Here is a 26,776-nt window from a genome sequence, read left to right on the forward strand (position 1 = left end):
AGAAAGCCAGGGACACTGGCATTTCCCTATACAACTTCTTTGTGCATCTCTCCTCAGGAGCCGGTGCCCTGGAGATGTGTTGATGAAACTACGGATGCCTCCATCCTTCCTAAACCCACCTCTCTCAGCACGGCTGGAGGAGAAGTGGGGCCGGGGCCTGTCCCGCCGGGGCGGCTCCTCTTGGCGCAGGGGCAGGCAGTGGCCCCAGCCCGGCGGCCGGTACCGGCCCCAGCCCGCCGAGCAGCGGCCCCGCCGCCGCCGGTGCCGGCTTTTTGGCATCCCTAATCGCGGCTGGCCCCTGTGATTGGCTGCGCGGCTCTGACCCCGCTCGGGCTCCCGGCTGGGCGGATAAAAGGGGCCTGAGCCGGGGGCTCCCAGGCATTCCCGGAGCGGGCACCAGGGACCGCCGGCCGCAGCATGACGGGCAAAGCGGGCGCGGCGCTGGCCCCCAGCCTGCCCGGTAAGCCCAAGCCCGACGGCGCGGCCACCGCCCCCGCCGTCCCGCCGCCGCCCCCTCCGCTTCCCGCGGCTGGGACCAAACCCAACTCCGGGCCCACCCCTCCCCGCTGCACCGGCTTCGGCATCCAGGAGATCCTGGGCTTGAACAAGGAGCCACCGTCGCACCCTCGGGCCGCCCTGGACTCTCTGCCCGCCGGGCACCTGCTGGCGGCCCGCTCCGTGCTCAGCCCCGCCGGGGTGGGCGGGGTGGGCATGGGGCTGCTGGGCGCCGGCGGCATCCCTGGCTTCTACACCCAGCCCACCTTCCTGGAGGTGCTCTCCGACCCCCAGAGCGTCCACCTGCAGCCCCTCGCCCGGGCTCCCGGGCAGCTGGACAGCAGCCAGACGGCCAGCTCAGGTAGGCACGTCCCCGGCCCCCGGGGATCCCGCCGCGCCCCGCCAGCGCCGCCGCCCGCCCCCGGCACTCGCCACACCAGCGGGAGGCCCCTTGCCCGGTTGCGGGAAGGCAATTTCGTTTCGGTCCCAAGCAGGAGAAGGGCAGGCGGGCGGGACCCTTCCCCCTCCCCCGTCTGGGGCTGCGACCGCGGTGTGATGTCGCGGCTGGGGTCGCCCGTCCCCGACATACACGAAGACCCGGCGGAGACGGCCCTCTGCGGCCCCGGCGGTCCCAACTCGTTGCTGGGGAATTAGGGGCCGCTCAGCATCCCTTTCCTAGACGGCAGCTGTCGCCCGCAACCCTGCCCGCCGGCCCAGCTCCCAGGCCGCCTCGGGTTCCCCCCGAGCGGCAGGCAGCAGCACCCTGCAGCGGGGCGACCCCCTGCCTCCTCCCCGCAGCGGCCGGAGCCGTCCGATGCGGTGCTCGGCCCGGGTCGTGCCCGCCGCCCCGCGCCCGGAGCTCGGCCCGCCGGGCAGCGCGGCGCTGGTGCCGGGCGGGTGTCGAGGCGCGGCGGACAGGAGCGGGGCCGGTGCGCGGGGCCAGCCCTGGCCTCGGTGGGGCACAACGGCGCTCACCGAGCCGCGGGTCCCCGTTTCGTTCCCCGGCTGCCCCAGGGGCAAAGGCACCGCCGCCCTGCTCTTAACACCCCGCGGCCCGGGCACCCCTGGGGAGCGGGGTGTCGCGGCAGGCACCAGCACTTCCTGGGATTTTTAATTTTTCTTTTCTTTTTTTTTTTTTTTTTTTTGTCTGGTAGTTCCATAAACCTCAATTTTTCCCTTCCCGTCTCCGTTGTTTCTGCGGGGAAGTCCGGGATCCTGGGACGGGGGCAGGGGGCCGCGGGTGCCCGGCCGCGAGGAGGGAGCTGCAGCTCCCCTGTTTTCCTGCGGTTTTGTTGTGCTTGCCGGGCTCTGCATTTTAGCAGCGCGACAAAAGCAGCCCCAGCAAACGACTCCGGGGAAGAGTCGGGACAGGGAGAGCCCCGTTTCGGCCCGGAACCTTCCCCCGCGGGGGTGGGTCGCCCCGAGTCTCCCGGACCGGGGCCGGGACTGAAGCCGGGGCCGGGAGCAGCAGCGCTGGGGCCGCGCCGGGCTGGAGGAGCCACCGGCTGCGGGCCCCGTCCGCGGCGCAACGCAACGAAACCTTCGGCCCGAGCCGGTGGAGGGAACGGAGCCGCCGGGCCCGGCCCTAGCTGGGGGTCCCCGGCAGGAAGGGAGCCCCAGCCCACGGCCGCTGCCTGTCTCTCCGCAGACTCCGAGGATGTCTCCTCCAGCGATCGGAAAATGTCCAAGTCCTCCCTAAACCAGAGCAAGAAACGAAAGAAGAGGCGGCACAGGTAAGCCAGCGGCCGCCACCCTGCCGGATCCTGCTGCCCCTCCCCAGGGCACCAGGCACCCGCAAGCCGGCCCGACCGGCTCCTGCCTGGAACGAAATAACACCCCGACATCGGCCACAGGAGACCCCGGTGCCCCTGTGGCTTCTCTCCCAGCACCTTCCCTTTTTTCTTTCTCCCCGTCCAAAATAAATCGGATTTGGGGATGTGACTATAGGGAGCGGTGGGTTCGGCCGTAAGGGTAATTTTATTTAATTGTTCTGGCTACGGATCTGGGTATCCGGAGTCGCAAACCCCAGAAGCCCGTGGGCCTCTGGGCGAGATGCAGATCATTGGTGTTCAGGGGGAAAAACCAGCAAGGTGTCCGAAACCAAAGCACTTAAATAATCGAAACCGTTCCTTGAGCCACATATAGCAATCTTAGCATTGCCTATCGGCAAGGGAAGATTTCTGTAAACGATTTAAATATTTTATTACTTACAAATAAATGTTTTGCCAATAGATTAAATAGTTGGGAATCAACCACAGCTTGCAGAGGAGCTGCAGAAGTCTGGAGCATTCCTTAAGGAAAAGATCCACTTCAGGAGATGCGGGGTGGGATTTGGTTTCCCCTCGGGAGCGGTCAGGGTCATAGACTTGGTCTGACTTCTCCCAGTCAAAATGGAGTTGGATTGTCTTCCCCTTAGAAACAGAAACGAAAAATCCTATGCTGGCTTCTGGCATTGCTGTGGCCGGAGAGTCAGGACAAAGGAACGCCAGACACCATCCACCAAGGATGATTTAGGAATAATTAAATCAATTCCGCCACGATGCAAGAAGGGTGGATTAAAAGATGCCCCAGTGAAAGCTTAGTGGGATGCGGGTGGAAGGAGACCGACCTTCTCTTGGAAGGTCCCAGGAGAAATGCTGCTATTCGTGCAATAGGAGGCTTGGTCTGGAGGACTCATCCCAAACCTCGGGTCGCTCCCCAAGCAAGTGCTCCCAGTTTGCGTGCGCTGGAGTGAATACGGGTTCGTTTTCTTTGTGAACCGGACAGGGCTGGGTGAAAACACGGCAAGGGCTTGTGTACGGGTCACAGTCGGGGCAGGAGAGAGCGGAAATGAAATTCAGATTCGTTTTATTTTCAGTTTTCAACAGAAAGCAACCTGCTAGATTTAGCCCTAGTTCTATACTCTGTACTAAATGGTTAAGAACTCTGGTTGTACCAGGAACGGGCTGGGAGATGACAGGCCAACAGTCTGCAGATACTTGCTGGATAAAAACACCAAAAGGGAGAGTGGATTGTGTATTGCAAAAGAGACAGGAGCTACCCAGGGACGAGAGCTAAAAGGGGAAAACTTCGGTGAATGTTAGGCAAAACCCTCCTGCCGGTGAACCTTGCTGGGCTTCGGCACTCTGGTCAGAGGAGGGTGGAGCACAGTGCTTGAAATCTAAATGTTATCAAAATTGGAATAATTTTTCCTGTGGCACCAGAGAGAGAAAACATACGAGTTTACGTGCCTCTGCGGTCCCTAGAGTTAACAGATTTGTCGGAGCTGAAGGAAAACTGTTGGAAAAGAGAATGGGTTTAGGAATGAATTTAAAGAAAGGTCTGATTGCAGGCAGGTCTCTTGCATTTGCATGTTGCTTTTGTTAGTAATGTTATCGATTTGGTGGAATCCTTTTGATTCTGAATAGCGAAGGGTATTTCTGAGACGACCTGTTTACGATTTCTGGAATTGTAGGGCTTTTCTGAAATTCGGGTGAATTTTAGAAAAATACTTTTCCCCCCCTCTTTCATTCCCCCTTCTACCAGCTACATGTTTCTTAGTTTGATAATATATTTATCTGATTACTTCGAACAAAGGCTGCAATATTTTGTTTTGGTGGGTTTGATTTTTTGTTTTGTTTTGTTTTGGTGGGTTTTTTGCCATCGGAGTGTTGTTTTTTTTTAATTAAAAAATTGCGGTTTGTGTACCAAGGGCGTTGGAAGGTGTGAGTTTTAACTCTCGGGGGAGTGGAAGTGGCCCGAGATCTCTCATCCACCCCCTGGAGAAAGGCTTTCATCCGTCTCAGCTTTCCAGCTGCTGATTTTTCGATCTGGTGGTCCCGAGCTGAGAACTGGCTGCTCCGAGGCGGGTTGGGCTGCTGCCCGCCCAGGGCGGTCCAGGAGGATTTCCAGAGGATAATGGGGTAATACAAACTGGCAGGGAGCAACTAACGGGATATCAGCAACCTGGGTAAAGGAAGGGAGCTGGCACTGGCTCTGGTAGGGAAGGACTGGTAAAAAGCAGTGGGGAGCAGAGTCGATAAAACCTTTGGAGAATTCAGCCGAGGACCGGGGCTCCATGGGAGGATTATTTGCTCCTGGAGATTGGAGAGCCTAAGGACCAGCAGCTGGGGAAGTGCTCAGCATCACTCCAGATGGGGTGCTGAGGGAATGTTGCTTTATCTCAGCGTGACTATCAAAGGGTTAAGAAACCTCTGGATGCAAGAGGAGGAGGGGGGGTGGTTTTAAGGCAGGCCAGGGTTGAATTCCTCTCCTGTCAGAGGAAGGGTGAGGGACAGGGACATCCCCAGGATTCCCATAAAAGACAGCAGGATCTGAGGTGTAAAAGCAGCTGCCATCAGTGTTGGTTGTGGGTGCTTGCTGCTGTGGAGGGATTGTTTCCAGAGGGAAGTCCCTAAAGGGAAGGTGATTTGTAATCGTTTGAAGCCCTGTCTTCTGGCAATTTCCTTTTCTCCTTTCACCCTGGCACTTGACCTTTTGTGCACAGAAACACAGGAGATGGGGTGGAAAAGCTATGCATTATCAGGTTGCCCAGGTTTCTGTAGCTTGTGTCCATGTCTCTGACTCTTCATCATCTTTGCTTCTTATGTTTTTTGATCAAAGAGTTTTACTCCCCTCAGGACAATCTTCACATCCTACCAACTGGAGGAGCTGGAAAAGGCCTTCAATGAGGCCCACTATCCTGATGTATACGCTAGAGAGATGTTGGCCATGAAAACAGAGTTGCCAGAAGACAGGATACAGGTAATCATATCTCTTAAACCCCCTTATTCTACCCCTCTCAGCCATGTTCATCCCTCCCTGAAGAAAAGATAGTGGCACAGGAAGGTTGACATTGCTTTGAACAAACCTCCCCAAGCTGTCTGCTCCCCTGCTCTCCATGAGTAGGATCAGCTGTTCTTGTCAAATTTGTATTTGGTGCTGGTATGTCAAGATGTGCTGTACATGGTGTGTCTAACAGAGGGAGTCCTAAATCACTGAAGGGGAACTGGTATACAAGGAAGGATTGCAGTGTTTTAGGTCCTGGTGGATTAGGCTAGAAGAGAGCCTCCCAGAGACCTGTTCTGGGTGGGAAGTATGAGAGGGGAAGAGCTTATCTCTTCTCCTTTGGGCATAGAAGGATGCACAGGGATATTGAAGGCAGCTAGGATCACAGTGTGGGAATGAGTCCCAGTGAGGTGTTTGCACCCTTTCTGCACATTCACTGCTTTTGCCTCCTCAAGAGAAGCTTCCCTGTTGTTTTTCTGTGTTTTGTTTTGGTTTTTTTGTATGATTTTTAGTGCTTGATGTTGAATTGCATGCCAGTCCTGGCTTGGCATGGGGAAGAGGTAGAACCAGGCTGTGTGGAGTATTGCCACTGTGTGGTGAATCCTCCTGCAGTAAGGAGCAGCCTGAGCTGCAGGGCCGTGCCAGCACCAGTCTTCAGCATGCCTGACAGCCCTTTGCAAGTGATCATTACAGCCCAAAAAGCTGGAGAGGACTTACAGATGTTGCGTACAGTATAGGAGGCACAACAGGCTTGAAGAGACTAAACATGAAGTTCACAAGGGTGGACGACAGCAGCTTCTGCTGCCTCCCTCCTCCACGTGCTTTGGTCCCATAAAGTTGCTTCTCAAGGCACAGGGATGTAATGGCCAAGTCCTGAAACAATTTTTGCTGGTGCAGGTGATGTTTCTTGGCTGGCTGTGGGTTAAACTGGTCTGGCCCTGCACACTGGCAGTGGCTGCCTCTGGCTGGTGCATAGCAGTGTCTGCAAGAGACACTGGCTTGAGTGGTACGTGGTGTTCTGAGGGTCCTGGTTTCTCTGATTCCTCCTTCTGCTCAGTCCGTCCACAGGTACACCTGATCTGTTCCTTCAGCCTGTGCTCTTTCTTTGCTAAAGAGATGGCTCATGAGGCTGCCTCCTCAAGGGTTTGGAAGGTAGCTCACAGGGCACTGAGCATGATTATATTGATGGTGGAAGCTGCTGAGGCATGACCCTGCTCCTGGACAGGGGAGATCCTCCCAAACAAAAGTACAGCCCTTTTTCCCTCAGTCCTGAGACCCCCTCACTGCCTTCATTCTTGTGCTCAATCGAGAGTGACAATTTTACAAAAGCAAGTTGTGCTTCTTAGCCTGCTTTGCTGGCACTACTCCTGCTGACCTAACAGCCAGTAGATTTTGCACTCACAGAATTTCCAACTGTCTCAAGAAAAAATGGCCCATCATTTCATAACCTACCTGACACGTTAGGATTTTGCTCTGAGCAACAGACCCTGATTCTTTGTCTCTAGAGAGAGCAAGCTGGATGGAGAGTAATTTCTCCATGTGAGACCCTGTCAAGAGGGGAGAAACCTGTTGGGAGTTTAGTATGGTCTGCACCCACCATCTGATGCTGGGCTGGAAAGAAGATCCTTTGATTTCCCATAAAGGGCCTTTTCAAGGAAGAGGTTTATCTAATGATACAGTATATATTGAACTGCAGAGGCACCATTTCTCCTGTAGGAAGACAGTGCAGAGCTGGGCACTGCATGTACTGCTTCAGCATCATAGAATCATAGAATCATAGAATCCTAGGGGTTGGAAGGGACCTCGAAAGATCATCTAGTCCAACCCCCCTGCCAGAGCAGGGTCACCTAGAGTACATCACACAGGAAGGCATCCAGGTGGGTTTTGAATGTATCCAGAGAAGGAGACTCCACAACCTCCCTGGGCAGCCTGTTCCAGTGCTCTGTCACTCTCATAGTAAAAAAATTTTTTCTGATACTCACCTTAAACCTCCTATGCTCCAATTTGTATCCATTACTCCTTGTCCTATCACTGGTCATCACTGAAAAAAGCTTAACTCCATCTTCTTGACACTCACCCTTTATGTATTTGTAAACATTGATGAGGTCACCCCTCAGTCTCCTTTTCTCCAAACTAAAGAGACCCAGCTCTCTCAGCCTTTCCTCATAAGGGAGATGTTCCACTCCCTTAATCATCTTTGTGGCTCTGCGCTGGACTCTTTCCAGTAGTTCCCTGTCCTTCTTGAACTGAGGGGCCCAGAACTGGACACAATACTCCAGATGCGGCCTCACCAATGCAGAATAGAGGGGGAGGAGAACCTCTCTTCACCTACTAACCACACCCTTTCTAATACACCCCAGGATGCCACTGGCCTTCATAGCCACAAGGGCACACTGCTGGCTCGTGGTCATCCTCCTGTCTACCAGGACCCCCAGGTCCCTCTCTCCTACACAGCTCTCAAGCAGGTCAGCCCCCAACCTGTACTGGTGCATGACATTTTTCTTCCCCAAATGCAAAACTCTACACTTGCCCTTGTTAAACTTCATCAGGTTTTTCCCCGCCCAAGTCTCCAGCCTGTCTAAGTCTCTCTGAATGGCAGCACAGCCTTCTGGTGTGTCAGCCACTCCTCCCAGCTTGGTGTCATCAGCAAACTTGCTGAGGGTACATTCTGTACCCTCATCCAGGTCGTTGATGAAGATGTTGAACAACATCGGTCCCAGTACCGACCCCTGAGGGACTCCACTAGTCACAGGCCTCCAACTAGATTCTGCCCCATTGACTACAACTCTCTGACTTCTTCCTTTCAACCAGTTCTTGATCCACCTCACTTCCTGATCATCAAACCCATACTTGATCAACTTATCTACAAGGATGCTGTGGGAGACGGTGTCAAATGCTTTACTGAAATCAAGATAGACCACATCCACTGCTCTACCATCATCTATACACCTAGTAATTTCCTCATAGAAGGCTATGAGGTTAGTCAAACATGACTTCCCCTTGGTAAAACCATGTTGACTGCTCTTGATGACCCCCATCTCCTTGATATGTCTAGAGATAGTGCCAAGGACAAGTTGTTCCATCACCTTTCCAGGGATGGAGGTGAGGCTGACCGGTCTATAGTTACCCAGGTCCTCCTTCTTGCCCTTCTTGTAGACTGGAGTGACATTTGCTATCCTCCAGTCCTCAGGCACTTCTCCTGTTGCCCACGACTTACCGAAGATGATGGAGAGTGGACTAGCAATGACCTCCGCCAGCTCCCTCAGCACCCTTGGGTGCATTCCATCCGGACCCATCGATTTATGGATGTCCAGATTACTCAACTGATCCCTAACCCAATCCTCATCCACCTGGGCAAACTCCTCCTTTATCTTGACTTCTTCTGGGGCTATATGAAACTGGGGCTCATGGGGAAAGCCTGCAGGAGTAAAGACAGAGGCAAAGAAGGCATTCAGTACCTCTGCAGCATCCTTCTAATTCTGAGACTCAGTTTTATCTGATTTGGAAGTGCAGTAGTGGGTAACTCTTCAGCACTCACTGACTTGATCTGCCAGCATGTACACAACAGCTGCCAACTCTTCCTATACTGCAGAGTTTTTAAATCTAGGAGGGCTCCTTACTGTGGCCTCATTCCCTCAGATACCCGGTTAGACTTGGACAGCAGAAACACCCCATGGTGTAGCTGTTGTGAACATCAGGTGTTGCTAATAGCACAAGTATTCCCGGAGAAAGTGCTTGTGAGTGACAGTTTCACTCATCATGAAAGGAGAAGTCACAAGGAACAGCAGAAGTTCTTTGGCATCTGTTGTGTGAGAGCATGAGCAGCGTTCCAGGGTGAGCATCAGTGTCACGTAGGAGTCCTGACCACTGCAGACAGGGGGAGACATGTTAGTTCCCACTGGTCTTTCCAAGAGATCAGCACCCAATTGTCCCTTTCCACATATTTGAAGTTTCCTTGTCCATGCTTTTTCATGTCACAAGCCATGACAAGATAATTCCCAGCCTTGGTCATGCCTCTTGATATTTCACCTCGTGTTTCTTTTCAGCTTTAGCCCTTCTTTATGAGTCTTACTCTTTCTCCCTTGTTATGATGTTCACACTCTTTAAATAAATCTAAGTTATTTCTTCTCCTGGCTGTCACTTTTGGTTTTCATCATACCTTAAGCAAGCTGTGAAGATCTTTTATTAAATTACTCTTCATAAATCACACACTGGTCTCTTAATCATGTGGTTGATCTTCTCTGAAGCCCATTCTGCCTGTCAGTCTTCCTAGAGATAAGGGACCACATCCCTACAGCTGCATACTGGTTGTGTTCTCACCAGTTCAGCTGCACTTCTGATTCCTGACAGAAACAGCCTCAAATTAGCACTGGTCTATTTGCTAATTGCTTCCTTATCTCTTTATTTCTCTTTATCAAGTTCAGTCACGTCAAGATTTTTTTTAACAGTTTGTTTTTTTTTTTAATCCCCAGTTTTTTTCCTTCACACTTCTGGTTTTGTATGGCATTTGATTAGCTTTGGCTAACAAGCATAAGAACCTACCACCTCTAACACTGGCAAGAGGTGGATGTTAGAGAAGGGTGTGAGAGCAGGGCAGCTATCTAGTGATACTTATCGAGCAATGTGACAGCTTCTTGGGATATTGAACACATATAAATACCTTAACATCCCATGGCAAGGAGTTCTGCAGCAGAACTACACAAGTGAAGTAAATACTGCTTTGCACCTGTAGCATCACTTAATGCCCCTTGGAAGAGTCAGCTGACAATGAATCTTTATTCCCTTCTTCAGAATGAATTTATAATTTCATGTCATCTTATGTGATGTGGTGTTGTTTTTTTTTTTCTTTTCTTTGCATGCATTTCTAACTGCTCAAGGGAGCTTTATATTTTTGCATTTTCATTGCAGCTTGCACCTCCTGTCCACATTGTTCTCTCCCTCTTATAGGTCATTATTGAAAGTGTTTGCTAAGATGGTAGTGAACATCTCATGCTGTGGGTTTCACAACATTTCATGTGGGTTCCCCCTGAACCCACACCTAAGAGTAATATTTACCCCTTATTTTCATTCATGGAAATATTTCTCAGGAGGTAGTAGTCAAAGAGAAGGTAAATAATCTATGAAATTCAATATGAAAGTGAAATTCAAAGAGTGCAATTGAGAGAATGATATATAGGAACCACTTGCATGTAAAACTTTCAGCAGAACACTACAAACAGCCATGAGGGCCCAAGAAAGTTACTGGTTTGAGAGAACACTGAATTCAGGAAAAAATACTCAAATCCTGCATTTAAAGAGAAGATGAACATGAGTTGTGTTTTTTTCAAATTTCTTTCACATTGCATGCATCTTCCTCCTGTATTGAGCTGGCTGCTCCTAAAAGGAACATGAACATCTTCACATCCAGCAACATGGGAAAATAATTTAACTTTCCTAGTGAGACAAATTTTTCACAAGTCAGATGAGATGTCACTGTGGCTGTTTTACAAGATACTTGAAAAACACTACATTAATCAATGCATTTGAAAGTATATTCAGAAGAGTATGAGTGCTGCTATTAGAATAAACCCAGAGCTTTCTGTAAAATCCAGGCAAGCTAAGTAGATTCCTGTAGGAAAGTATATTCTTAATAGACTACTTGAAGTCTTCAAAATGTCCTCAAGCTGACAAGTACTCTGACACATGACTTAAATCAGTGTCATTCTCATAACAGGTACTCTAAAGTGTAATGTGTAGATTTTAGATAAGTTACTCATATTGAATTTATTAATATGGGACAGTTCCGAACTATAAACACCAGTATCTACAATGTTAAAATTCAATAGAAGCTTGATATGATATGTGTATGTTTATCATTACAGTATGTCTCCTACTGATAAAATAAATGGATGAATCAGTTCAGTATTTCCAAAAAATAAGATCCTGACTGCCATTGTGGGGACACTAGATTCACCTCTTAAGGGAACTAATCCACTAAAAAAAGAGACTATAAGTGCTAAAAATTGTCTGTACTTTATTTTAAATTATTGTATGGTAATTACACGGATTAAGATTTTTAGGACAAAAAAAAAAAAATTTGCTCACGTGAGCAGGAGGAACACCAAGGAAATGTTAGTGGCATGTGTGAGGAGTGGGGATTGTGTATCCAGAAAGCTTTGTCAGGCAGCTAAGAGGTCAACTTTGCCTAAAACCAAATAAAAATAAACTAAAACTCTATAAATGAAAATGTATTGGTTTAGCTCCTATCAGCCTAACAGACTTCAGTGTCACTGTGTAGCCCTTTAGGAGTTGAATGGGGATGGAGGAATTGGGACTGGGGGGTCATCCAGAGGGAAGCATTTGTACCAGCAGTGTTTTCCACAAGAAGAAGCTTAACTTGCTTCAGTTTTGCAAAAAACATTCTTATTTAGGGATGAACGTAACTTGGAAAGGCTTGAGGAATCTATATTGCACTGAGCTCAGGAGCAAATCCACAGAGAACCCCTCAGGAAGTATGAAGGAAAAATTGCCTTAATGTAGCTTTAGCAGCCCTGGCTTCTCCCTGTCCTGCCAGCTTTTCCTGTCTACTGCAGAGCATTGAATTGTCACCCTAATCCCGTGGTGTGTGTGGAGTGGGGATGATTGCTCCATGCAGTTACTGACAGTTCCTGAATATGAGCCTGGAATGGCTGCTAAGGAATCTCTTAGTGCTGCAGAAAGTAGTAGTGGTGTTGTTTTTTCTAAGCTTATGCTGGTCACTGTTAGTCTCAGTAAATGGAGACCTGTCTATTCTGGCTAAAACTTTGTGTGACTCCATCCTTAGGAGACAGAAAGGTCAGCATGAGGCACAGAGCCGGCAGGTTCCCACCTGTATCTCCATAGGGCACAGTCACAGAGATCATGTAGCTGGAGGGAAATTGCTAGAGCAATGAGGGTGGCTGGAAGCAGGTTACCGAGGTGATGGAGAACTGTCTGAGCCAGTTTCAAAACATTCACTTGTTTTGGTGGGTGGTGTTTTTTTGTTTGTTTGTTTCTTTGTTTTGGTTTGTTTGTTTGTTTTAAGAATGCTGCAGGCCCTGCAAGAAGTTAATCATGAAACAGAGCTGAGCAGCTAGTGCTGGCTACCTTTTCCAATAATTCCTGAGCACTGAGGCAAGCCACAGCAGTGTCATACCAGCTAAGTGTCATTAACTTCCCCTGTGCTTTCAGAAATTTAGGAAGTGTACAAGTGAGAGTAATAAAACTAATCAAACTTACTGGCTTGGTGAGAATATTTTTATGAGTGTTTCTCATGGTGTATGGTGCTTCTCGGCCTCCATGTCTTTAATTGGTATGTGAGGAGTTCATCCACTTTGCTGGCTCTTCAATAACATGCTTGTTTAGTTGATCTAAATTCATATTAATTTCCATTTTTCAATTAAGAGTTCTTTAATTTGGCCCTTTCTGTAAGAGAGTGTTTTCATTATCCTTTATTTATGGCCTGTTTTCAGTCCATGTGCTAGAAATTCATTTACAAGGTAATTACTATTGCTGCAAACAGAGGGGCTGGGTGATGGGCAAGTGCAGGGGCCCAGGCAAGAGTTCTCAAAGGGATTACCCTCTGAAAAGTCTTACACTGCATGTCTATGCACAGTGGAAAAAAAAATAAGCAGGAGACAGGAAGGAAGATGGAGGGCTGTGAATATCCCTTCAGGTCTACTGTGAAATGGGGACTGATCTTCTTGTCACTAGACCATACAAATTACCTGCCCAGCTTGTGGGATTTACTCTGCTACACCTGGGGCTGTAGGTGCAGTTTGGAAGGTGTTTTTTAGTGCAGAGATGGAGGTATAGGGGAATTAATATTTCATATACCCAAGTACCACTTTATCCCTCTATGTTCAGTCTCTGAGTTGCTTCAGCCACAGACAAATTTTCTAAATGGGACAGAAAATCAAATAAAACCAAACTTGCTTGTCTTTGTCATCTGCTCTGTTCCTTGCAAGATGTTTATGGCTGTCAGACCATAAGGGACAGTGGGGGTTGGGTGTGCTCCTCCACAGTATTGGGAGGGAAATGGGGCTTTGCAGTGACAGCTTCCTTGGAGCTTGTCCTTCTTCATGGTTTCGAAAAACCATCACTGAGGGTCAGATACCTTCTAGTGTTGCAGCACTTAAGCTCCTTGTGAGAGGTAAGACAGGCAGGCAGCAAGGAAAAGCTTTCCCCCTTATGGCCAGGACAATGAGGAATGGCTGTGCAGGCTTAATGTCAGGCTGTAACAACTAGAGTGTCTTCCCTGCATTTATCCCTCTTAACAGCAGCAGATTAAGGTTGACACTCCTCTGAGTTAGTCTAGGAGGCACTGTGGTTCCTCCATCACTTGAACACTTCTGGAAACTCTATTCTAAGCCTGTGTGCTTGGAACACTTGCATTCACTCCTTCTTTTAATTACGAACTTTCTTTTCTCTCCTCTTATACTGCTATAGTTTTCCACAGCTGATATTTAAAAACCAATTGGGCAGCCCAGCAAGTTCAATAGTTAATTCCCCTCCAGCCTTTGGATGCCTGGCAGAGGGACCAGCTGATTGTTGTGTGTTCAGATTTTTCTTTAATGACTCTATATCATAAAGTTTCCATCCTTTCCTGACTTTGAATAGAAATTTTTTTAAAGTTCAATAACACAGACACTTTAGAGACATGGTTAATTTACTCTCCCCTTTATTTCTTAATGGATCTATTTTTCTCTGTGCTGTTTATCTTTTACCCTGATACATCTCAACAAGTTGTTCTTATTCTCTGGCAGCATGAACCTCCTCTGCCTTTTCATTGTCTGTCTTTGTGGGTGTTCCGCAAGCCACATTTTACACAGGACTGTGCAGAAATATTAAAAAAATGCTACCATCTGCCTCATGGACCAAGCTGTTGAGAAGTCTAGTCCTCATTTGACATACAGATGACCCTGATCTCCCTACATGCAAAGCTAACAGGTCCTTCTGTGGAGCAGAAAAGAGAAACTGAGTTGAAGAACAAACTGTTGCTACAATATCCAACAGCAAAAGTGGCTTCCAGAGACCACCTTCATCAGAGGTTGTGAGAAAGCATTAGGCTCTCTTCTGTCTACTCTGAGCAGCACTGCTCTGAAAGCAGCAAGAGATGTTCAGTTTAGGACCTTCCTGGTGTGATGATGACCATGACTGAAATCAAGGCTTCTCTGGCTGAGTGACAACTGAGGGAGGATCCCTGCCTGGGATACCTTAGCCTGGGTGAACTAAGCATGAGATGTATCTGAGAATGGCCTGGTGAGCCTGGATGTGCTGCCCTGGTGCAAGCAGCATCCATGGGTGGGTTTTGTGTTGGCAGCTCTGCAGGTCACACCATTAGCTGTGCTGTGCACTAGCCCAAGCAGACAATGTTGGCTGTAGGTGTCAGTAGAAGAGCAGTGTTGAGTGCCTGAAATTTGTGTCTTCTGCAGCTAAAAGGTGTCATGTGAAAATTCCTTGGACTCTTGAGTTACACACAGAAGGTGAAGGGCACACTGAGCTGAGGAACAAGTAGAGCCAGGAGCAGACACTTGGTTGGAGTAGAGCTCTAAAGGGCCACCCCAATGCAGCCAACATATGCCAGTCCTGACTTCTTGGGTGGTGGTCAGGGGACAGATCACTGTTCTGTCCTGCTCTTTGGTTCTGGTGGTCCTCCTCCTTCCCCAGATTCAAGAGATCCTGGTGAAAGATTTGCTGAGGTTGGGCGATTAGATATCTAGTTGCATGAAGCGAGGAATTGCAAACACTGTCCTTACGATGTATGTGTCTTCCCAGGGGAAGGTTGTAAAGGACTGCAACTTTCTTCTTTTGGTGCTCAGTCCAAGGTGCTGTATAGGGACTTATTACAACATGTTGCAACATTTTGCAATACATAACATGTTTCAATAGGTATCTTCCAGCTAATGTTTCCATGCACAGGTAATTCCTGCCCATTTGTGAGCCCATGCTGTGAGCTGTTCTTGTGCACACAGGGAAGGGCCTGAGCATTGTCTAGGGAAACAAGGGACACCAAATAGTGCTGCAGACACCATCTCCTGCTGATGCACAGCCTCAGGATCTTATGTTTTTTTCTGGAGAAGGCCAGAATGCAGTTTTGGCCTTTGCTCTGTGTGTACTGATAAAGGAAAGGGCAAGAGACAGTGCTCTGCAGCCTTTCAGGAGGGCTGGTACCCCAAGCGTTGATTTTGGTGCCCATTGGAAGGCATCATGGAAGAGGATGTGCTGTTTCTTCCCCAGATGACCTGACTTGCTTTGCTGTAACATGATGGTGATAATATGGTGTGTCCCCACATGTTCACAGAGTGCATTGCATACAGATATTTATGAAGACCTATGCTAACTTTTCCTCTGCTCCAGGGGAGATGCAGAGCAGTCTTAGCAGGGAAAAAGGAGGCAACAGGAAATTACACAGACAGGATATCGGTTTGGTTAATGGAGCCAGGCATTGTGAGCACCCAAAGGATGGATGCTCTGTGCAGTATCACCCTAGAAATGTATCCTCGGATCTGTGTGGACTAAGATGATGAGTGCACTCTTGCTAGCTTTCCTGTGTTGGTCGTACACACACAGCCCTGATGTTTTTCCTGTTTTTCTATCGGATTCTTAGGAAAAGAGGAATTTGGGTGTTAATCTGCCATGTCCCAGCATCTGGCAGCCTATATAGAGCCATAGCTCCAGCTAAGTTGCTGGTCAGCTGGCATCATGAGCTGACCACAATGAAGTCAGTGTCTGAGGGATGCATTTGCAGTGCAGATGTGCTGCACAGATGGGATGTGTGCTGAACCACTGATCTTGCTATCCCTACCATGCACATTGTGTGCATGCTTGTTTTTCTCTGGAGAAGATGGGAGCTCTGCACCTGATCTGCACTGGTTCTCCACTTTTTGAAGGTTACATGCCAACAAGTGAGAAAACATGTCATCACATGAGGTGGCAAGGCCAGGTGAAACCCCCAGATTTGCCAAGGGGACACAGTTTAAGATGTGTTCCCAGGTAAAGAGGGATTTTACAGCTTTGGCTGCATAAGTCAGATAAATTGCAACTGGTAGCTATACTTGGCCCATGTAGTGCTTTAAGGAGCAGGATTCAGAGGCAGGTCTGTCCTGCAGGACTGGTGGCATGGCACATACAGTTTTCTAGGTGCTGTATTGAGCCTGTATTCAATGTGTGCCTTGTGCAGATTTGACTTGGAGGAGACCCAGGCTGGGGTGGCCCATCATGTCCTTGCTCAAGAGGTATGAGTGCCATCTCACAGCTCATCTCAGTATGTGTCATTTGACCTGGTAGCTGAGTGGGTCAGACATGACTCCAGCTGTTACCTGGAAGGGTTTTTGCCATGCCATGTATAGGAACTGCTCTTTCTAATGCGAGCTCAGAGACCTCTTTCCCAGTGTTCAGTGAAAGAAGGGATGATGAGTCCTGTGATCAGCTATGCAGCCCATGTGCAACCTTTACTGCTCTCATTTAACTTCATACCCACTTTACACCAGCCATAGAAAGTGATGTCACTGTAAAGAGTGCCAATAATTTTGACATTACATTTGAAAAGACAGCAATAAACCATTTCCAGGCTTGCGCAAGTGGTGCAGTCTCCCTCAGCAGCCTGGGGACAGGAAACTTTCCTAGGGGTGATCACTATAGGGAAGGGGTTTGAAGAAGCCCCAGGACCCAGTCAGACCTTACAGTCTTGTGGCAATTCATAATAAAGCCCCAGGACCTGTGGGTGCAGATGGGGAGATGGTGGCAGAAAAGTTATGCGGCTGTTCTTCGCAGCACTCACATCCTCAGATCGGACCTGGCCAGGGCCACCAGCCCTGCCTGATATGAGGGTGAGGACATGGCTTTTTCTCCCGAAGAGATTTTAATTTTTACTACTCTTGTCGTGGAGGCTTGGGTTCGAAAGGAAAAAGGTAGAAAGGGAGGTGTGTAGTTGTCAGAAGGAGATGAGGGCTGAGATGGTAGCAGGGCTCCAGGTGTGGAGGTGAGCTGGAGGTGCTCTCTGATCTGCAGCTGGACCTGCCAAAGGGCTCCAAGGGCAAAGTGCCAGGTATGCCACTGGATGTGACTTCAGGAGCAGCACTCTGCTGTGAGAAGAAGGGTGAGCCCAACCAGGCTTTTCTAGTCAAGGAGAGGAGGAACCAGTGTGCAGGAAAAGGTGTGAAGAACTTACACTGAAATACAGAGCTTCTCCAGGAGTACACACTGCTGCACTGTGTGTACACTGAGGTGACAGGATCAGTCCAGAGCAGTGTGATGGGGAAAGGGTTATCACCACCTATAGGCTGTTGGCATAGGTTTCTTAGTGTTTCCCAGAGCAGGTAATGCCAGAGGGAAGAGGTCTGGAGTATGAACATGAGGAGTGGTCCTGAGCACGTTGGGGTTAGAAAGCCATCAGCACCATATTGTCAGGTGGGGCCGTGACAGTGGATTACAACCCAAGACAATGTCACAGGAGAAGTCCAGGAAGCTCCCAGGCTGCCTGGCTGAGGAGCTCAGGGTTTCTCTGCTGTGTCCTCACTTGAAGAGCTCAGTATCAGCAATTACTTCTTTGCAGGGATCTTACAGAGTCATAGGTTGGCTCGCCTGGGATGAAGGTTTGTGGCAGGGGACTTGCCAGAGAGCAAAGAAGACAGGGTAAAATGCCTTTTAGTCTGTGGGTGGGGGAGATGATCTCTGGGTTGCTGATGAGGGAACCTGGTATTTTGTCCCTTGCCTTAGTTTCTGGTGTGCCAACAGCCGGTGCAGCTGCTCCCCGTGACCCGGCAAAGGCGTGTGGCAGCGGGGCGAGTGTTGGTGTATCTGCGTCTGTGTGTGCCTGTGTGGACGTGCATCTGTTTGTGGCCATCTAGTGGACATTTCAGCACGGAATGGCTTAGTCTAGCACCGTTGTGTGCTCCATAAAGCTTGTTATCCAAAAGACCCCCGTTGAAGTGTTGTGTCAAAGACAGTTTGTGAGACTCGGTGAAGTAAAAATTCACCATTATTGAGCCTGTAATTTTCCTCTAAGGGCTGAGGAATGCTTGGGGAGGCAATATACCATTATTTTATTCAAAAGACAAAACTGACCACTACCAGTTCTCCTGTCTGTGTGCCCAGGCTTGGAAAGCAGGAGCCAATGGTTACAGTGAAGATGTTTAAGTTGAAACAATACACAGTAACACTCCAGGTACCTTAAAATGTCACTTTGCTAATTCAGATTTCTGTCTCATGGCTAAACTCTAGGAGATTTCGCTCTTTAGCAGACAATGTTTCAGGAACTGATTAGGTAAACAAACTAACTAATATGATGAATGCAGATAGCAAGGACACATTGAGTCTCATATCCCTTTGCAAGATGAGAAATTCCTCCTACTACAAATTGTTCTTCTACATCATCAATAATCCAAAGAAGAACTGGTCATCATTTGTGATTCAGAGGAGGAAACTGGTAAGAATAACCTTGCCAGTCTTGACTATGAAACACTGCATCCCTGCGGTGCAGCACAGGGTGCCTTCACTTTTGCAGCTTTGGGCAGTGGGCATTGAGGATGAGAATGGGGTTATGATTAGGATTAGAAAAAAAACCTTTTATAAAGCTTCTCAGAACTGTTGGTTTTGGTAAGGAGGGCTCAGAAGGACAGGCATGTGGAACAAGCACTCAGGATATGACACTGAAGGTGCTGGTATTTGCTGCTACCTTGGATCCTAGGCTGCAGCTGCTCTTGGAAGAGGCAGTGTCAGTGTGACCTGCCTAGTGGAGTTGGAGAGTGTGTGATGCTCAGCTCTGGCCAATTGATGGGGCAGATTCTTTCTGAGCAAGGCGTTATGATACCACCCTTTCTTTACTTGTTTTCTATTCAGAGTAGGTTCTGCAAGGTCACGAGTTTTGGTCTTGCAGCTTCTCTTTGCCCAGAGGTCCAAAGCTGATGCGTATGGAAGTGCCTGTGGTTTCTGCAGGGTGCTCAGACATACCCAGTTTGCAGCGTGCGCGGTGCAGTGAGCATCATCTTATCCTGCTGCTGGTGCATGGAGGGTGGGTGTCTGTCAGCCTTGTCAGAGATGTGCTGGGCTGCTACCCCAGCTCAGCCAGGCTGGTCACCACCCCGGATCCAGCCCTTGGTATACCAAAGGCAGCACTCACAGGGCTCAGGAGCAGCCGAGGAGAGGGCTTTGGGTTGTTAAACATCAAGTGTGCATGCATGGGCTGAACTCCCATGCTAATGTGTCCTGTGAGGAGCAAGACATACCTGTCCTTTTTACTCTGTTGTTCAGTTTTTAAGGGTAGATTTCCTGGAACAAGCTCCTCATCTTTCACAGAGTGTGCTCACATGATAATAAAAAGCTGTAAATCATCTTAAGATGTAGCATATTACTCCAAAAACTCCTCTGTGCATCAGATTCTCACAGCTTTGCACAATCATCTGATGTGTCTAAAATTAATCAGGGGTTTTCTCCACTGGTTGTAAAGTGTGGAAGTGCAGACACAGCCTTCACCATACCCTGGGCTGTGCAATGAAGAACCAGATGAAAGCAAGTGAGGAGGAAGGTGTGTGGTACACAGCCAGGTCAATAAAGCATTTCACTAAGCTGAGTTGACCCATGTGAAGAGAAAGGGCCAGACCGAACACAGACAAACCTAAAGATTGCTTGAAATAGGATGAATTTTACAAAGCCAGAGGAAGTTGTAAATATCTCCATGCAAAAACAACTGCAGCCAAAGAAGCCACAGAATACCAAATCCACAAAGGAATGGAAATATAAGGGTGAAAACCATCTCAGTCAAGAGAAGAAAAGTGAGGTGCCAATAATAAATATTCAGAAGGCGTGGCTGATAAAGCAACACAGTTGAAAATACCTCAGAATGACTAACACCAGTATGTAATTCAGTTTAGAATTAAGGCACAAGAAAATGTTCATAACACAGCAAGAAAGCTGAAGAAAGCAGTTAGATCTTCTCCGAGAAGAAATCCCAATGATGAAGCCACATGAATGAGGGCAAAATCCTGAAAATGAGCCACAGGGAATAATTCTGCTGATCCAATATGTTTTGGGGGCTGCTGGTGCTGTGCTGGAGCTCTTTCCTCTAGAAATTCTGTGATTTAAAACTTTCATTTTTCCAAGTCAAAACCAAGAGGAAATTCCCATCAACTGAAAAATTTGGTTTGGGAAATCTCATAATGATCTTACTAAGGTGTTGCTGTCATTTTGGTTTTCCCATTTGCTTTTAGACATAGATTTTGCATGTCTTAGGTGGCTGAGATTCAAATACAACATTCAGAAGAAAGCCATAGATAATTTTGATTATACTTCCACTGGCTGGACACAGTTTTTCCTGTGCGATTGAATCAGCATTTTTTCGTTGAAAATTTTCCACTGGCTCTAGTCAAAATTGGACTGTCAAAATTGGCAAAGCTTCTGCTGTCTCCAGTATTTGAGTGGCCCTGCCATTGGAAAGGGGATACTCCATGGCAGCCAGTTTAGTGTCAGCTGGTTTAGTGGCAGCAGGCAGTGCTGGGGCAGGTGAGACCTGGCCAAGGAGAAGGGCAGAGGAGCATAAGGTAGGGGAGAAGATATTTGGGCCATTGAAGTGGGAGAGAGAGCTGGTGAAAGCATCAGTGAGGAGGCACCTAGCTAAAAAAGGATTCAGGAGACTTAAAAAGGTTGCCTGCTTGGTACTTGATGGAAAAGCCTATTCTTGGCTGAGATCCCAGGTATGGCAACTGGTGACAAATGCAGCTATACAAACCCAAGCCCTGCAAGTCGCTCTGGATACAAGGAAAGATGTCAGTGCAACCCCAAACCAAGGCAGATTTGCAGTTGCTGTGCCTTGGGTTGTGCAGGAATTTCTCCCTGAAGTCAAAGCGGGGAGATCTGTGGCAAGGGATGTAAACTGTACTGGTTTATCCAGACGGAACAGGCAGGATCCCCCTCTGGGCCCTGGTGGGTTGAGCTGCGCCTTTGAAGCATGGAGGTGTCTGGGGTGGCTGCCCCTCTGCCCCCGTCTGGTGGGTGTGATGGCCACAAGTGTTTTTCCTGAGGTTGGAGATGGAGCAAGCTGGTCCTTTCCAGCTCTGTCCTCTGGGCTCTGGGAGTAGGAGGAGTGCATGGCCTGGAGTGAGGGACCCTGCCAGCATCCTGCTGACTGCATGACCAAACCTGTGTGTCACACAGACACGGAAAAGTGAGTGGAGAGAGGAAGCTAAGCACTCCTGAGAATCCTTGCTCAGGTGGATTTGCAGCCATCCATGTTCCAGGGGTTTCATATTATCAGTTTGAAAGTGTAAATCAGACTGTTTATCATGCAGAGGAGGTAACACAGGTGGCAAAGCAGCCTGTCTGTAAAATCCCCTCTGAACATGCACAGAGTGTATTCTGCTGGGAGAAGATGGGATCACAGCCACTGGGACCACTGCCCTAGCCACCCTGCAGAGCTCCCTGTGGGGAGTGGCTGGCTGGGCTCCCAGCGAAAGGCCAAGACTGGCTGTCACCAGTGCTAGCAAGCCACCTGCCTACCCTGCAGCTCTGTCCCCGTAAGGCTTTGGTGCTGGGCAGTTCCCCTCTGCACAGGTAGAAGAGGCAAGCTTGCCTTGCCAGCTGAGAGGAGGACTTCACTCTGTGGCATCAGTCCCATGGTCCCCAGGGCAGAGCTGGGGGTTTGCCCCAGCCCCCCAGTGCTCCCCACTGCAGCCCGAGCTCCCCCATGGCTATGGGTGGTGGGGACAAGAGAGGGTTAAGCTGTCAGCTCTGTAATGTTAAACAGGTGTCAAAGGCACCTCCATATATCTGCAGATTGAAATCAAATTCTTTGCAGTATAAAAAGATAAATTACCCAGGCGATTCCCGCCTCATCCCACTCATCAGGCCAGCGCCAGACGGCAAGCAATTTTTTTTTTTAATGTGCTAACGACCTAATCAAGCAATCAAGTCGGAGAAGATTGCAGAGTGACCCCGAGCATCCATCTGCCAGCGAGACCCCGCCATTCATTTCCATTCTGCCGTGTACTTTCCGGGAAAGGGAGGGTGGAAAAATAGAAAAGAAATAAAAAAAATCCTAAACAAATTAACACCCAATTTTCTGTGAGTCTAATTAGTTAAATGAGGAGGTGTTTGGGGTGTCCGCAGGGAGGGAGGGGCTGCCTCTCAGAGAGGGACCTGGTAACTTCATGGCATTAATTAGCGCAGGTCAATGGCGTGGTTCCCTAGGGACCAGCTGCTTTAATTTCCCGTGATATTTCAGTGCCTGAGGCCCATCGATTCAAACTGAAATTAACTTATTTTTCAATCAGGCCTGGGCTGCCCCTGGGGCTGACTCTTCCTTTGCCTCCTTCTGAATAGACCTCGAGCAATTTTTCATCTAAAGCTGATGCCTCTGCTCGGCAGGAAGGGAGGGGAGTTGGGGAAGGAGGAGGGCGAGGGAGACAAGAGGAATGGAAATCGGAGAGAGAGCGCTAATAGATTTTTGTGAGCATCTCCCCCCTCCCCGCCATCCCCCCCCACTGCTCTGCTTGCTGCCCCCCAGGTCACAGCTCACAGATTATTCTGCCAATTTTCTGAGAAGATGAGGGGCTTTTCAAACTGGGAATTCAGGGCAAAGCGCACAGATCAGCTTCCCCCTTCTCCCGCCTCTCCCGAGCATCCACCCCCATTCCAGCTCTCCCTGCCCGCACTGCTGCCCGCAGCCCTGCGCCGCAGCTCAGACACCCAGTAAATAATGAAAGAAAATCCCAGGCACAAGAGCCAAAAGCTGCTAGAAAAAGGCACCGTGATGGCAAATTAATTACATCCTGCAGAGAGGGATGGGACCTGCCCTCATGCTTGGCCCTCACTGCTCCTGCAAGGGAGGGAGAGAGAGATACCCTGCAACTGCTGCAAGGGGGAAGAGATTGCAGTGCTTTTGGGATGAGCATCCATGCATCTTCCTTCATTCTGCTGCACAAGCACACCGTTTTCCCCTTGAGGAAGGGGACTGACACACCATCTCCCTCCAAAAAAAGCATGTACCCCCTTGTCGCCCACCTCAGGTTTGGTTCCAGAACCGCCGGGCCAAATGGCGGAAGAGGGAGAAGTGCTGGGGCAGGAGCAGCGTGATGGCTGAGTATGGGCTCTACGGTGCCATGGTGCGACACTCCATCCCGCTGCCCGAGTCCATCCTCAAGTCTGCCAAGGATGGCATCATGGAGTCCTGTGCCCCTTGGCTCCTGGGTAAGAGAACAGCCACCTTTGTGAGGGTTGGTGAGTGGGTCAAGATGAAGCGAGGGGATGCGAGGAAGAAGCTGGAGCTATGTTGAAAACATGGGGGAGGGTGGCACGGCAAGGTCCCCCCACCCTGCAATCCCACTCTTCCCCAAGGGCCCTCATCAATAGGGTCTGACTGCTCATCCAAAATCCCTTCTGGTCCTTGGATCCTGACCTGCAGGATCTGGCCAGAGCAGGACTTTTCCCATGCACAGGATGGTGTTACCTTTAACTCCTGTGGTATGAGCATCCCTTGTGCCCAGCCCTGGAGCAGGTCCTCCAACCCTTGCCCAAGGCAGGAGATCATCCTGATCTGACTCCTGCAGTTCTGTAGTGCTGTACGGGGTGCTGGGACCCCTAAATGCACTCTCCTTGCCCAAGGCCCCGGGGGAACACCCTGCAGACTCCTCCTGTTCTTGGCACCCGTGGGAGCTGCATTTCTGCCTAGTTTTGCTTGTTTTCTGTGCAGACAGAGGTGGCAGCTACCCTACCATGCTCCTGCTCTTTGCTTCCTGCTTTCTGACCTTTCAGGCTGGTTCTGCCGCAAAACTAGTATCTGGCATCTTGGTGACAGACTGTCCTGTCCTTCTATTTATGTGATACTGAGAGAGGCAGAGGGCTGGGTTTTGTGAGGAGTGGATTGATGGAGAAATAGCTAATGGAGGATCTCCCTCACCAGCCTTGGTGAAGTTCAGGCAACTGTTCTGCTGCTTGAGACCCTCGTCCCCATACAGGGACAAGTTAGCTTCATGTTGACAGGAAGAAATAGAAGGGAGAGTAATTATAGCCATTCTGGGGCAGCCCCAAGGGCATGAATGCTGGGGCTAGGCTGCCCCAGTGGGCAGCTGCCTTGCCTGGGCTACCCTTGCATGGGGGCCAGAGCAAGCACCTCGCCGTGACTGCTGTGTGAAGTGAGGGTTTCTGCTTTTCCTTAATTCTGGCCTCTCTTTATCTTTGCTGTTTTCAGTTCAAGATGGCTTTCCCATGCCCAGGCGCTTTTCTAAACCCGAATACCAACAATTCTTTTTAGGGATGCACAAAAAGTCTCTGGAGGCAGCGGCTGAGGCGGGGAGGAAGACGGAGGTGGAGCGCCAGGCCCTGCCCAAGCTTGACAAGGGTGACAAGGAAGAGAGGGGCCCGGATCCCAAAACCACCATTTCCCAGGAGGAACTGAGAGAAAACAGCATTGCTGCCCTCAGGGCCAAAGCTCAGGAGCACAGCACCAAAGTCCTGGGGACCATCGCTGGGGACGCCCCTGCTCCAGGCAGGAAGACGGAGATGGGGGAGGAGGTGGTGGCAGTGGAGGAGGAGCGACAGATGGAGAAGTCAAACTCGTCACAGAAGGAGGAGAAGCTGATCTAGGGGGGGAAGAGTTGGCAGAAGCCATTCCTGACAGACACTGTGTCCTCTGGGGGCTGCAGACTCCTTGGACCGCCAGGTCCCCCATGGCCACCCTTGTCTGGGGAGCAGGGCACTGGTTTCTGTATTTGGGGTTGCTCGCCTGGCAGGGGTGCACCCCACCAGCTCCCCTGCCCCTCGCTCCTCTGCCCCACTGGGCCTTTCTCATTCCTCCCTTCCCCCACACCTGATCTCCCCCCCCCCCCCCTTTCTTTTCAGGGGACTGGGAGGTGTCCCGTCACCGTCACCACCTGAGAGGACACTGAGTCTCTGGGTCCCTCTGGCCTTGTGACCATTTCTGGTGGCTCTCTCCTCCTGCTCCAGCTCCATTCCCCATTCACCATCTTCAACCAAGCCTTTCCCCTGCTGCCATGGCCCTCCTTGGTGCACGTCTCTCTCAGTGCTGCCCGGGCCTCTTTCCCTGGCACCCTGTCCTGCCATGCCCCAGGCAGACCTTCTGCCTTCCCCCAGTGGGACAAGCCCATGGCAGTATTTGCATGAAATGCTGACTCTCAATCCAGGGTGGTTTTCACCTTCCACCCATCTCTCCCTGCCCAGCGCTGGGGTCTGCTGGAAAGGTGCTCCAGCTTTAAGGTAGTTGAGTTTTGCCTCCATTTGGCAAGGAGAGGCAGGTTTAGCCCGTGGACACAGTAGCCTGGTCCTACCTGGCACCTTGAGGTGAACCCAGCCCACACTGCTGGCCCCTGCAGGGCTGGCCAGCACAGCCGGGTCTGACTGCCCCAAACACCAAAGCTCATGGAGCCTCCTGTACCCCTGCAGAAGGGCCAAACAGTGTATTTATTTACTGAATACATTATTCCAGGTGAGAAAACAACATCTGCCCAATGTATTTATTGAATTAAATTTTTCCAGCTTGCCCTCTGAGTGTTAAAGGGAATGACAGCCATGTAGATCCACCCTGTAACATGTACATATGCCTCCCTACTGGCCCCACACAAGCACACCCAGACCCACGCAGCCAAACCTGCTCTGTGGTACCATCACCTTCCTATCTGGGTAAGGTGCTATTTCCCCCCAAAAGCTGTAGGACAGTGACTTCCAGGTGACCCTTTCTGTCCTGCTTTCAGCTGTGAGCACCCTTTCCCCAGAGCTACTGTTTTACTTCAGTCAAAGGTTAAGCCCCTCCATCCAGCCCCTGTTTGTCTTTGTCACTTGGTCGTTTGACGTGTTAGATGATAGCCTATGGTGTGTAAATAATGTATATACAGTGAGAAAATAATTCAGTATTGAGGTGTTTGACATATGGAGCTGTAACAACTTCTAGTCATCCAGCATCTGTGATTTATGTGCCATTTTCTGTAAAGATAAGAACAAGAATAAAACTGAATTGGAATACTGTGTACGAGTCCTGTGAATGGCCCATGGTTCAAGGAGGGTGAATTCATCCAAGGGTAATGCCATAGCCAGAGAGAGGTGAGACCTCCAAAACAGCACAGAGAGAGGTCTGCATCTTCTTCCCTGCTGAGGCATGGAGAAGACAGGGCTTCAGTGCTGCTCTCCCTTTGCAGTGAAAGACAAAGCTGAATGGGGTGTGCTGGGGCTGAAGTTAGGCGTGATGGCACGCGACTGGCCAGAGAACAAGTTACTTCAGCATCCAGAACAGCCCCGGTGCTTTGGGTCACCCCACATCAGAGGCACCCTGGTGTTAGAGCTGAGTGGACCTCTGGCTTATGCCCTCTGGCAGGAGCAGGATGCAGGGCCCAGTTGGCCTGAGGAGTGGAAGGAGCTTCTTAAGAGGGAAGGCCACTGACAGGGATTTCCAGAAAGGCGAGCTCTGAGTTATCAGAGGAGGAGATGATATTTGCATGCTCTCTAATGGCATCTATGGATGATCTGGTGGAAAAGCCTTACATTTTCAGGGGAAAAAGGCTGAGGCAGAACA

At 49.7% G+C, this 26,776-nt stretch overlaps 1 protein-coding gene across 1 annotated transcript; it reads left to right on the forward strand.

Moving 5' to 3' along the window:
• Positions 1–417: 417 nt before the first annotated feature.
• Positions 418–24,891, forward strand: VSX2 (visual system homeobox 2). The gene is made up of 5 exons (XM_051622299.1): positions 418–856; positions 2,144–2,228; positions 5,115–5,238; positions 23,262–23,442; positions 24,506–24,891. Exons 1-5 carry the CDS (start codon positions 418–420, stop codon positions 24,835–24,837), a joined length of 1,161 nt encoding a protein of 386 aa, XP_051478259.1. The 3' UTR covers positions 24,838–24,891.
• Positions 24,892–26,776: the final 1,885 nt, after the last annotated feature.

This window comes from Apus apus, chromosome 5 (assembly GCF_020740795.1).
Source record: "Apus apus isolate bApuApu2 chromosome 5, bApuApu2.pri.cur, whole genome shotgun sequence".
Classification (NCBI taxonomy): Eukaryota; Metazoa; Chordata; class Aves; order Apodiformes; family Apodidae; genus Apus; species Apus apus.